This window comes from Scyliorhinus canicula, chromosome 5, assembly GCF_902713615.1.
Source record: "Scyliorhinus canicula chromosome 5, sScyCan1.1, whole genome shotgun sequence".
Taxonomy (NCBI): Eukaryota; Metazoa; Chordata; class Chondrichthyes; order Carcharhiniformes; family Scyliorhinidae; genus Scyliorhinus; species Scyliorhinus canicula.
Genome location: NC_052150.1, coordinates 199,778,047 through 199,790,436, shown reverse-complemented (window position 1 = coordinate 199,790,436; position 12,390 = coordinate 199,778,047). Strand labels below are relative to the sequence as shown.

Below are 12,390 nucleotides of genomic sequence, written 5' to 3'. Positions count from 1 at the left end.
TAATTATTACTGGGCGGCCAATATTGCGATGATAAAGTGGGTGGTGGGGATGGGGGCAGTTTGGAAGCGGATGGAGGCAGGTTCATGCAGGGGCACCAGCTTGGGGGCGCTGATAACAGCACCTCTGCCGTTCCCGCCAGCGAGATATTCCACCAGTCCCGTGGTGGTGGCGGCCCTGAGGATCTGGGGTCAGTGGAGGAGGTACGTTGGTGCAGTGGGTGCATCGGTTTGGTCCCCAATATGTGACAACCATCAGATTAGCTCGGGGAGCTTAGATGGGGGGTGGGGTTTCAGGTATGGCAACGGTCAGGAATTGAGAAGATGGGAGACCCGTTTCTGGAAGGGAGCTTCCCTAGCTCGTGGGCGCGGATGAGAAGTTCAGGCTGGCAGCAGGGAATGACTTTAGATATATACAGGAGCGGGACTTTCTGCGCAGGCAGGTATCATCCTTCCCACTCCTGCCACTAAGAGGGATTCAGGATAGGGTATTGTCTAGGGGATGGGTGGCGGAGAGGAGCATCTCGGACATCTACAAAGAATTAATGGGGGTGGAGAAGACACATATAGAGGAGCTGAAGCATAAGTGGGAGGAGCAGCTGGGGGGTGAGATGGAGGACGGCCTCTGGGCGGAGACGTTGAGCAGGCGACCGCTACATGCGCAAGGCTTAGCTTGATGCAATTTAAGATGGTGCACTGGGCGCACATGACTGTGGCCCGGATGAGCAGATTTTTTGGGATGGAAGACAAGTGTGTCAATTGTGTGAGTGAACCAGGGAACCATGTCCACATGTTCTGGGCATGCCCAAAACTTAGGGGTTACTGGCATGGGTTTGCGGATGTCATGTCCAGAGTATTGAAGACAAGGGTGGAAATGAGCTCAGGGGTAGCGATTTTTGGGGTATTGGAAGACCCGGGTGTCCAGGAGGAGAAAGAGGCAGATGTTCTGGCCTTTGCCTCCTTGGTCGCCCGGCGACGCATATTACTGGCTTGGAGGGATTCTAGGCATCCGAAGTCAGAGGTCTGGTTAACCGACATAGCGAGCTCTCTCGGCCTGGAAAAGATCAAGTTCGCCTTGAGAGGGTCGGTGTGAGGGTTCGCCCGGAGGTGGCAACCATTCATTGACTTCTTTGCGGAGAATTAATTGTCAGCAGGGGGGTGGGGGGGTTAGGGTAGCATAGAGTAGGGGGTTAAGTAGGCAGGCCTTGGAGGGACGGACGTCAGCGGTTGTATTATGACTATTGTTCTTTGTACTCTATTTTTATATTGTGGTTGTTTGTAATGCCAAATAGTTTTATTTTAAATGGTGCCTTAGGACCTTTTACTGAGCTGGCAGGACCTCAGTTTAATGTTTCATCCAAAAATGTGTAGTTTTTAATCAAAATGATCATGTCATGTTGGAGCTGGTTTAGCACACTGGGCTAAATCGCTGGCTTTTAAAGCAGACCCAGGCAGGCCAGCAGAACGGTTCAATTCCCGGACCGGCCTCTCCGAACAGGCGCTGGGATGTGGCGACTAGGGGCTTTTCACAGTAACTTCATTTGAAGCCTACCTGTGACAATAAGCGATTTTTATTTTTATTTTATTTTTTTTAATGTTAGAATGCTTCTTGCCAACAATTTGATTTGCAGTGAACTAGAACATATACTGCAGATTCAGAATCTGAACTTAAATGCAGAAAGAACAAATGTCACAAAAGCCTCTGGCAACTGATAGGGACCCATTTTAGATGGTTGTGCAATTAGCAGACTGGATTTAAAATCAAGTTCTGAAGAATCAGTGTTTGCAATGCCCAAACTTTTCAGATGACTTTCCAACATGGTCACCATCACAAAAACTGCATTCCAAGCAAACAGGTCTACAGTAAAAATGCTTCAGCAACTACAGATCACTAGTTGTCCAAGAAGGTATTCTCGTCTGAAGAGTTTTGCACCAGGTGCAAGGAATTCCTCATTTTAGCACAGATTACAGCATCATCGTCCATCTCGCTCATTTCTTACCAAACCCAAACGCTTAATGACACTACATATTGGGCCAAAAGAAAAATATTCCGAATCACCTATAGTTATCTTGGCCAGCACACCAATATCTATCAAGTTATTTGTTGAATTAAAGCACTCAGTAACAAATCCAGCTCATTTTTATTTTACAGTAAAACAAAGCGAATCAGGAAGTTATGTTTGACGTTTATTATTGACCCAAGGATTGTAAAACCAAAGCATAACCTGCCTTTTGCCCATATGTTGATAGATTACATGCATTTAGTGTTTCAGTTTCTAATAAACAATTATGTTGATTTGAGAGATAAAATAGAATAATTAGAAACATGTTTCTAGCAACTTACCAGAGGTGAACTGTCTACAACTTCTTGCACTTGCTGCACCTGCGGTTCAGCCACAACTTTAGTGTCCTGGTCAGAAGTCATGAGCCGTCTGCTTTTTGGCTCCGTAGAGAGAATTTTGCTCGTCAAAGAATCTGTGAACCAAAATATAGATGAGCAATTGCCTCAAATTTACAAATACAATTAAATAGGATTCAAAATTTAATATTAGCAGTATGTGAGTATATAAAAAGGATGATGAGTGCAGATTCACTGGTGCCTTAACTGTGGTAAAAAAAACTGCTGGTATAAAGGGCTTGAGAAATTGGAACATTTTTCACTGCATATAATGGGCCTAATCTTCCACGGGGTGGCAAACACTGCTGGATTGCCACTCCTCTCTATTTTTCTACCAATGTCTGGAGTACCACATTTCAAAGCCAAACCTCTGACCCACATCTGCTGAGAAAGGTGGCCATTGCCATGCCTGGAGTCCATCAGTGTAGTAGAGAAGTGTCAGAAGACAAAGCCATGATAGCTAAATATGGCAGCTAGTGCTGCGAAAAGGTAAGTTTAAATGCCCTAGCTACAAGGAGAGTTGAGAACTGGGCGGGTATGGGGACATTAGAAGTATAGTTACTAATGAGTTAGAACTGGTTTTAATCCTTCTAATATCTTTTCCTAGGTAACCATTCTGCTAATAAGTCAGAACCATCCAAAATCTCAGACTTCAAATCAGAGTTTGAGGATTCCTGATGCTGGGTAATTGTCCAATGGAAGATGAAAGTTCCCATGCAGTCCTTGTGTGGGAGGTCCCAGCACATCATCCGGGGTACAACCCTCTGGAGAACGGATGATCGTAGCCAATATATTGGGAGGGGGGGTCACCTGATTCAAGTCTTCAAGATTCTAACGGGTATGGCGAGGTACATAGTGATGGATTGTTTTTACTAGTCAGCAAAATGGTAACATGGCACTCAAACCCAAAGAGTTTTACAGCCAAAGTACCACCTTTTGAGTGTCACTAATGTAAGGTAGAAAACACAGTGAAACAGTGTGGTGAATACAGGAATTTTTAATATATATTGTATTTTGTCTGTTGCAGTAATGTAATTCAAATAACTTGGGTTAAAGTATCCAGATTACACGTCTGCTAAAGCTATGGTTAATGTGTTACCAGCTAAGCAGGCTGCGATGTCCCTCATGGGAGGGGCTGAGTTTCGTTTTCTCAGCACTGCCCGGCGTTGTTTTGTTTTAGTTCTGCTCTGATTTCGGAGTAATGAATGTGTTTCTCAGACTGACTTCTGAAAGCTCTCCCCTTCTTCTCTTTCCCCCCCCCCCCCCCCCCCCCCCCCCCCCCCCCAAGTGTAAACTTTATTATTAAGTGGCATTTGACCAAATGCAGATTTTGCGTCGTTGAAATTTTAGAAGTAGATGGGGAAGTAAACTCAGTCTTTTTCTTTTCACAACTGTTCAACTGTTAATTGAAAAGCTGTTTTTCCTGTTGTTAATCTTGTGTTAACAATAGTTTGTTTTAAAATAAAAGATCTCTAGTTGGCAGTGAATTCACTCCTAGAACGAAGTATCCTTTCCTCAAGTTTCCAAATCGAAAAATTGTTGGGGTCTCGTCTGGTTTCTTCATATAAATTGGCACCTAGTCCAGGTACCGTAACAGAGCAAGGCTCCAGAACAACAATGAAATAAATGTTTGAGGGATTTTATTTTAGTGATGCTGGTTTAGGGATAAATATCGACTGAAGCACCAGGGGAGTCCTCCCACCCGGCTCTTCTTTGAAGAGTGTAATGAGATCTTATACATCCACCCGAGGGCAGTTGAAAGTCTCACACAAAAGACAGAACCTACTGAATGCAGTATTCCCTCACGGCTTTGCTTGGCACCAGATGAAACGCCATGCTGCAACAATTTAAGATTCTCTAAACAGCCCTGTTGCAAAGCAAATTGTTAAACAGGAACTTACCATTGCTGGAGCTTTACTTACACCTACCTGACAACAGTTATTAACCCTTTCATAAATTCCTGTATCAACTCAAATCTAAACTACATGCCCCAGTGCAAAATAATCTACTGATTGCACCCACTTGAACTTCTCACTCTGGCCTTGGGAGAGGGCCATGAAATGAAAAATGAAATGAAAATCGTTTATTGTCACAAGTAGGCTTCAATGAAGTTACTGTGAAAAGCCCCTAGTCGCCACATTCCGGCGCCTGTCCGGGGAGGCTGGTACGGGAATTGAACTGTGCTGCTGGCATGCCTGGGTCTGCTTTAAAAGCCAGCGATTTAGCCCAGTGAGCTAAACCAGCCCCTAGATTTCGGATCACAGCCGCTGCGAGTATGAGGTGGTTCACAAGAATGATCCCTGGAATGAATAGCTTGTCGTATGAGGAACGGTTGAGGACTCTGGGTCTGTACTCATTGGAGTTTATAAGGATGAGGGGGGATCTTATTGAAATTTACAGGATACTGCAAGGCCTGGATAGAGTGGACGTGGCGAGGATGTTTCCACTTGTAGGAAAAACTAGAACCAGAGCACCTGGAGGAAACCCACGCAGACACGGAGAGAACGTGCAGACTCCGCACAGAGAGTGACCCAGTGGTGAATCGAACCTGGGACCCTGGCGCTGTGAAACCACAGTGCTAGCCACTTGTGCTACTGTGTTGCCCACGGTATTGGGAGAAGGCAGGAGAATGGGGGAAGAGAAAAATAACAGCCATGATCGTATTGAGGAGCAGACATGATGGGCCAAGTGGCCTTTTTCTGCTCCTATGTCTTATGGTCTTATCAGTTTTAGATCAAGGAGGAATAAACTACTTTTTGGATGAAAAATGTTTGCATAATTCAGCACAGCAGCCAAAAACAGACCACCTTTTCAAATAAACTTGCAGAACCAAGGTCCCTCTAAATAAAAGATCCAAATAATCAGAAATATATGAACTACCTTGCAGCCTCATGACTTCATTATTTAAATATGGACATCACTGGCAATGCTCAGTATTTATTGCTCATCCCTCACTAAATATATTTGTACTGATCAGAATAAATATGTTTATTGTGATCATTACGCGATGCTAGAAAAAAAATTCCTGGACTACAATAGTGCATTTTAAACTACTCAAACCCTCCTTTGGATAGCCTCCTTGTTGTGGTGGACAGACTTGAACATTCCATTGACCCAGAGAGCAATGCCACCAGGAGGCTTAAGCTCCTGGCAGGGTCAACCATGACGGTACGGTCGGAGAGGAGGGACCAGACATTCAAAGCACAATCCAAAACAATCCTTAATGGCTGATCAGGCAAAAGATCCTCATATGGTTTTGATGGCATATGAAGATTTCAGCATTGGGGAGATCCCCAGTCGATGTTCCCTTGCCGTTGGAACTGGACCTAGACTCTGTCAAGGACAGTGCGTCTGATGTGCAACGGCATACCCACATTAAAAGATGTCCCACACCAGGCGTCTACCTAGAGGAAACCAACACACCCACTATACAAACAAACACTGACGATTGGCAAGAAGTCACAGGGATTGTGAGATCTGCAAGCCCCTACCTTTGGACCGGCATGTAGGCAATGAAATTTGATTGTCATCTCGTTCTTGGAATAGAAAGAAGAGGGCATTTCAGCAGCTTTCTTCATAACTGAGCAGCCCTCTTAAGGAACCCCTTGGGTCCCTCCGCATGGGGGAAGGGTACAAAAAAAGGGCCCCTAAAAATAGTCTGTTACATCACCAACCTGGCTAGCAAACCACATCTGAGACTCCATCTACTTGCAATCTGAAAAAGCATGTGCTTCATGTGCACGTGATATTAAACTAGAGAATGGATTGAGACATGAAGCAAAGCAACTACAGAACAAGCTTTACAGAATTTGCTAGCAAAAACCAGGACAAATCAAAAGTGAATTCAGTGACAAAGGAATCAAATAGGTGACGTAATAAAATGGCACGCTGGGAGAGAGACTCAGGGTTGGGAAGCAGCTTGCCAAGTCCAGCACAATGGAGTTAATAGTAGCAGATAGAATATCGAATCAATAGTGTATAGGGAATCATACTGAAGTTTAGTGCTCTGACCAAGTTGCAACCTGAAGGACGGTGCCATCCAAAAAGATGACATGGCTTAGCACAGTGGGCTAAACAGCTGGCTTGAAATGCAGAACAGGACAGCAGCACGGGTTCAATTCCCGTGCCAGCCTCCACGAACAGGCACCGGAATGTGGCGACTAGATGCTTTTCACAGTAACTTCATTGAAGCCTACTTGTGACAATAAGCGATTATTATTATTTATGTCGCTGCCCTGCAAAGAGACCCAAAAAGCAGGTGAAGGACAGCAGAGAGAAGATGGCTGTGGTTACATCTTCGAGGAAAGCCAAAGGATCAGCCCAGAATGCATGGAATGGGATTCGCCATCAAGAATGAACTTGCCAATTGAGAGATCCCCATCGGCAACTATGAGCATCTCATGCCCCTGGTGACGACAACTTTCTCAGAACCGGCAACAATCGTTGAATGCGTAAGCCCCAACCCTTGATGCCAATGATAAGTCCAAAGAAGGCATCTACGCCAACATTTTTTTTTTTTAAATTTTTTAATACATGTTTTTATTCTCCATTTTTTCCTTCACGTTTTCCTTCAAAATTCACACCCCACCCACAAACAGTAAACGGTAAAAAATACAAAATCAATCCCCTTAACAACCACCATCCCAAACAACGGCCCACCTGTCAATATATGCATCCAATAAAACAAACCCTCCCACGGTGGAAACAAAAAACAAAGGAGAAAAAGAAAAAAGGAGTCCGGGACCGCCCATGGTCAAACCCCCCCCCCACCCCCCCCAGCCAAGCACTCAACGCCGTCCAACCTCTGAAAGAGTGCCGTACATGATACCCAAGAGTTGTAACCCCCACAACTCCTCCCGTCCACTGCCTCTTGTAAAACCCCTTCCCCCAACCTAGGTTCCTTTCCCCCCAACTTTCCACCCCAGCTCGACCACTCGGACCCCGTTCTGCCAGCCTCCGATGGCCACAGCACCTCCCTCCCGTTCACTGGCCGGCTTAAACCGGCCAGCGTGGAGGCCCCCGCCCGGGTCCCTTTCCCCCTTGCTCGGCACTAGGAAAGCCCAGAAATCCCCTTTTAGCACACAAACCCCGCATATCCACCTACACCCCAAAGAGCCCTCACTTCAAGTGAAAGTTCCATCACTTCCCTTGTCCAAATATATTAATCATCGGCCCCTTTAGCCCATACACCCGCACGCAGAGAAACAAAAAGGAAGAAAATACAGTCGTGAGGTTACATCGGCACATGGCCATTTCTCAATTCTGCCACAGTCCTTCTCCCTTCGCAATCTCCTCTGCTGCTTCCGCCGTTCCAAAATAAAAGTCCTTGACCTTATAAGTCACCCTCAGCTTCGCTGAATATACAATGCCACACTGCACCTTGCTAATGTACAGTGCCCTCTTCACCCGGTTGAAAGCAGCCCACCTCCTCGCCAGCTCCACCGTAAAGTCCTGGTATACACATATACCAGCTCCAGCCCACTGCACCACCCGCTTCTGCTTGGCCCAGCACAGGACCTTCTCCTTCACACTGTACCTACGGAAGCACAGTCACTGCCCTTGGCGGCTCACTCGCCTTTGGTACAAGCCTCCACGACCGATGAGCCCGATCCAGTTCATATCGGGAGGGATCTTCTCCCTCCCCCAAGAGTTTTGCCAGCATCGCAGCAAAATACTCAGTCGGCCTCGGCCCTTCAACTCCTTCGGGCAGCCTCCTCAAATTTTGTCGCCTGGATCTGTTTTCCAGGTCTTCCATTTTTCCAAGCAGATCCTTGTTAATCTCCATCACCTTCTGCATCTCCTTCCCTATCGAGGTAGGTTGATCACCGTGCTGCAATGTCTCCTCCACTTCCTTCAGCGCCTCCCCTTGCTTCCGCACCTCCGCCACTGCAGTCGTCACTGGGGAAATCGCCTCCTCCACCAGCACACTCAAAACCTCCCTCATCTCCTTCCTCATTGTCTCCATGTATTTTGTAAACTGCCTTTCGAATTCCGCAGCCATGACCGTAGTTATTTCTTCAGCCGTAAGCAATGCGGCCTCCCCTGGTGCTCCATTTTCCTTGGTGACCCCGCGGTGACCTTTCTACTCCCCGAAGGATTTTCAGCTGTTTTCACAGCCTTTTTTTAAAAAAATTTTATACTGGTCCCCGACATATCCCTTCCCTGTGATTTCTCCTGGCCTTCACCGCCTTCGCTGCCCCTAGGACCGGGCGTCAATTCCCGACAATGCTGCTCCCGAACGGGAGCCCTCCAATGCACGGCTGCCTCCCGCCCGCCGTCACTGGAAGTCCCCATCTCCAACCTGGACACCATACTCGCCAGCATTCCCAAGGAAGACAAAATCATTCCCCTTGGGGGCTTCAATGTCAGGGTTGGAAAGGACTCATCTCTTGAAAGGAACCATCATAAAGGAAGGAGTTGGGAATTGCAACACCAACGGGGCTCCCCTGTTCACCAAATGCACAGAACATTAGTTTCTCATCACTAAACACTATTCCACCATTAAGACAAGTTCAAGACATCCTGGAGACATCCACATTCAAAACACTGACATGCCATCACCCGATCCAGAGATCAAAAGGATTTCCCTCATTGCCAAAGTGATGACCACCGGTGGACAGACCACCGGCTCATCCACTCCTTTAAGTCGATCAAACTTCACCAGAAGCAGTGGAAGATGAATAAACTGCTAAGGAAAAAGATCAACGTTGAGCAGTTTAAGAGCCAAACATGCTTGTGAACTTCCAACCATATCTTCTTCAAAATCTCTGTCTCCAAAGTGTCCATTCAATTGGAGTGGAGGAAAACTGCAAAGAGCTAATACAGCTACCATCTCAAGCTGTGGTGAAACTATTGGCGACATGACCAGGACACCCCAAGACTGGTTCAACGAGAACAGCCACACCATCTGAGATCTCATCAACAAGAAGAAAGCTCCCCGTGCCAAGCAAAGTTGCATCAGCGGCAAGGCAATGAGGATGGCTCCTCACTCAGCCAAGGTAGAGGTACAAAGATGATTTTGGGATATCATGAAACAAGGTGGATGAGAAAGCCAAAGAGCTGCAACTCCACCGAAATGCACGACACCCAGGACCTCTTCAGTGCCAAAGGCAATATGACCTTAAACTGCCGCGAAATAAAGACGGAATTCTCTTTAGAGACAGAAAACATTAGCCTTCCAATGGAACCAGTGACACAACCATAGATGAGGAGTGTTCAAGGACATCTCCCGATTCCCCATCAATGGTGATCTTGAATTCCCACCAAGCATTGTGGAAGTCAAAGTCACCATTAAACATGTCAAGAATAGAAAAGCTGCAGGGGTGGGCGAGATTCCAGGAGAGATTTTCAAACTGGAGAAGAGGTCACCCATCATCTCCATCAGCTATTCCTGAAAATCTGGGACAAGAGAAGAAATTGCTGCCGAACTCAGGGACGCAGTCATCACCACCATCTTCAAGAAAAGGAAGACAAAGACTGTGGGAACTACTGAGGAATTGCCCATCTCTCCATCACCATGAATATGATCATCCAAGTCCATGCTTGCCACCTTCTCCCAGTCTCTGAAGAAATCTTTCCAGAAGCCAGTGCAGCTTCCGACCAAATCAATCAGGAGCAGACAAGCTCGGCCACTTCGAGGAGAAATGCCAGGAGAAACATCAATCACTTTGTATGGCCTTCGTCAATTTGACCAAGTCTTTTGACTCAGCCAATTAAGAGGTGCTATAGAGTGTCAAAGTCCAGCTGACCAGAGAAATTCATCAACATCCTCAGACTCCGCCACAACAAGACGTCGGCAATAGTAATCCCGACCGAAATAAGACAGAAGCATTTGAGGCCAAGACTGGAGTCAATCAGGGATGCGTCATCCCCACATCCTCCAAACACCTTTTTCACCATCTTCATTGTCACCTTCACCTTGTTAAGAACAAGCTTCCAGTGGTGCGGACATCGTCCACAGGATGGATGGAAAACCTTTCAGCCTCAACCAGTTGAAATCAAAAAAGAAAATGACACAGACGTTGCTCATGGAGCTTCAGTATGCGGATGTCATCGCCATCCCCACTCTCAGAACAGAGTCTGCAAGCCATGCTTGATACCTTCGCAGAAACATAGCAAAGAATCAGTCTCAGCCTCGAACTCAAGAGGACTCAAGTCCTTTACTAATCTACCGAAGGCAAGATCCAGTCTCTTCCTCCATCACGATCAACCGAGAAACCCATCCAAACATTTCTAGTACCTGGGGAGCCACCTCTCATCAAAGGCTGATATTGATGCAGAGATCCAACATTGTATCCAATCTGGAACCATCTCCTTTGGAGAACGAGAGTTGTTGACAACCAGGACATCAGTACTGACACCAAGACACTGGTGTACAAGGCTGACGTCCTCCCAACTCTCCTGTACGGCTCAGAAACTTGGACTACTTTCAGACACTACCTCAAGGCCCTGGAGCTATCAGCAACGCTGTCTGAGACGGATTCTCGATCAGCTGGGAGGACAGGCGTTTTAACTTCAGCATGCTTGAAGGAGCTAAGAGCACCAGCATCGAGGCATTAATAATCCGAAAACAACTCCACTGAGCCAGCCATGTGCTTAGGATGACAGAGTCCCGACTGCCAAAGCAAATCATCTTCTCACAGCTCAAGGAAAGCTCCCGAAGAGGACGACAAAGGAAGCACTTCAAAGACACCCTGAAGGCTTACTTCAAGAAATGCAACATAGCCGTCAACACCCACGAGACATTTGCTCAAAAGAGACCTACTCGGAAGAACCTCCTGATTGAAGGGATACAATTCTTCAAGGACACCGGATGGCAAGAGGAGGCCTGGAAAAGGAGCCTGAGAAAGGAATACAGGAATACCAGCAATCTGGATTCCAAGGACCGATCCCATCTCCCAGAAACACATGCCCGTGTATGCAGTCAAAGATGCCTCTCTAGGATCAGGCTCATCAGCCACGCAAGGACCCACAGAACCCATGACCAGTAGCACAGAGTTTCATAATGGTTAGTGAGTGATCGCCACAAAGATTTTAAACTATTACTGTGGTTATTTGTCCCACCACAACATGTTTCAAGTGTGTTAATAGGGAGTAGACAGAACATTTTTTTTAAATAAATTTAGAATACCCAATTACTTTTTTTCCAATTAAGGGCAGTTTAGCATAGCCAATTTACCTACCCTCTCCATCTTTGGGCTGTGGAGGTGAGACCCACACAGACCACTTTGCCACCTGAGTAGGCAGAACAATAACAGTTAAACACAATTGACAGCAATTTCTGTTGCAGGCTGCAAACAGTTGTTTCTTAGCCATTTTCTAATTCTTAATTCTCAGGAGATGATGGGATAATGGGGCAGTAGCAACAGGGATTCGACACAGACAAAGGAATAGAAAACAGTTGTGTTGTCCGGCTGTTTTTCAGACAGGAAGGAGATATGTAGCGGTGTTTCCCAAGAATCAGGACTAGGACCACAATTTTGATATGTTGGGCACAACTCTGAAATTTGAAGATGACAAAACATGATAGTGTACTGAACAGTAATAGACTTCGAGGACGACAGACAGGTTGGTGGAATGGGTGAACACAAATAGATTTCAACACAGACAGATTACATATCTTGGTGGAAAGAACAAGGAAACAAATCAAGCTAAATGCTATGTTAAAGAGGTGAAAGAATAGAGACACATGGTCAGGTGGGCACGTGTGGATGGTGATTATGCTTGTGCTCAAATCTTTGAAGGCACGAAGACAGATTAATAAAGCAGTTAATGAAGGACATGAAATTCTGGGGTTTATGAAAGTTATACTAAACCTTTACAAAACACTAGTTTGGCCCCCACCTGATGTACAACATCCAATTCAGTAGCATCACTGGAATGTAGATTTTAGGGTACAAAGAAAATTTACCAGACGGTTCCAGGGATGAAGGATTTGAGTGATTTGGACAAACTGGAGAGGCTGGGGTTGTTCTCCCTAGAGCAGAGAAGGCTGC

The 12,390-nt window shown here is 46.1% G+C and overlaps 1 protein-coding gene across 2 annotated transcripts in view; it reads right to left on the bottom strand.

Annotated features, from left to right (window-relative positions):
* Positions 1-12,390, bottom strand: part of larp4b (La ribonucleoprotein 4B) — a 154,710-nt gene that overhangs the window by 115,787 nt on the left and 26,533 nt on the right. For both annotated transcript variants that reach the window (XM_038798334.1, XM_038798335.1), the window contains exon 2: positions 2,342-2,472. In XM_038798334.1, the coding sequence (XP_038654262.1) occupies positions 2,342-2,422 (81 nt within the window). In that variant the 5' untranslated portion in view covers positions 2,423-2,472. The remainder of the gene's footprint in view (positions 1-2,341; positions 2,473-12,390) is intronic.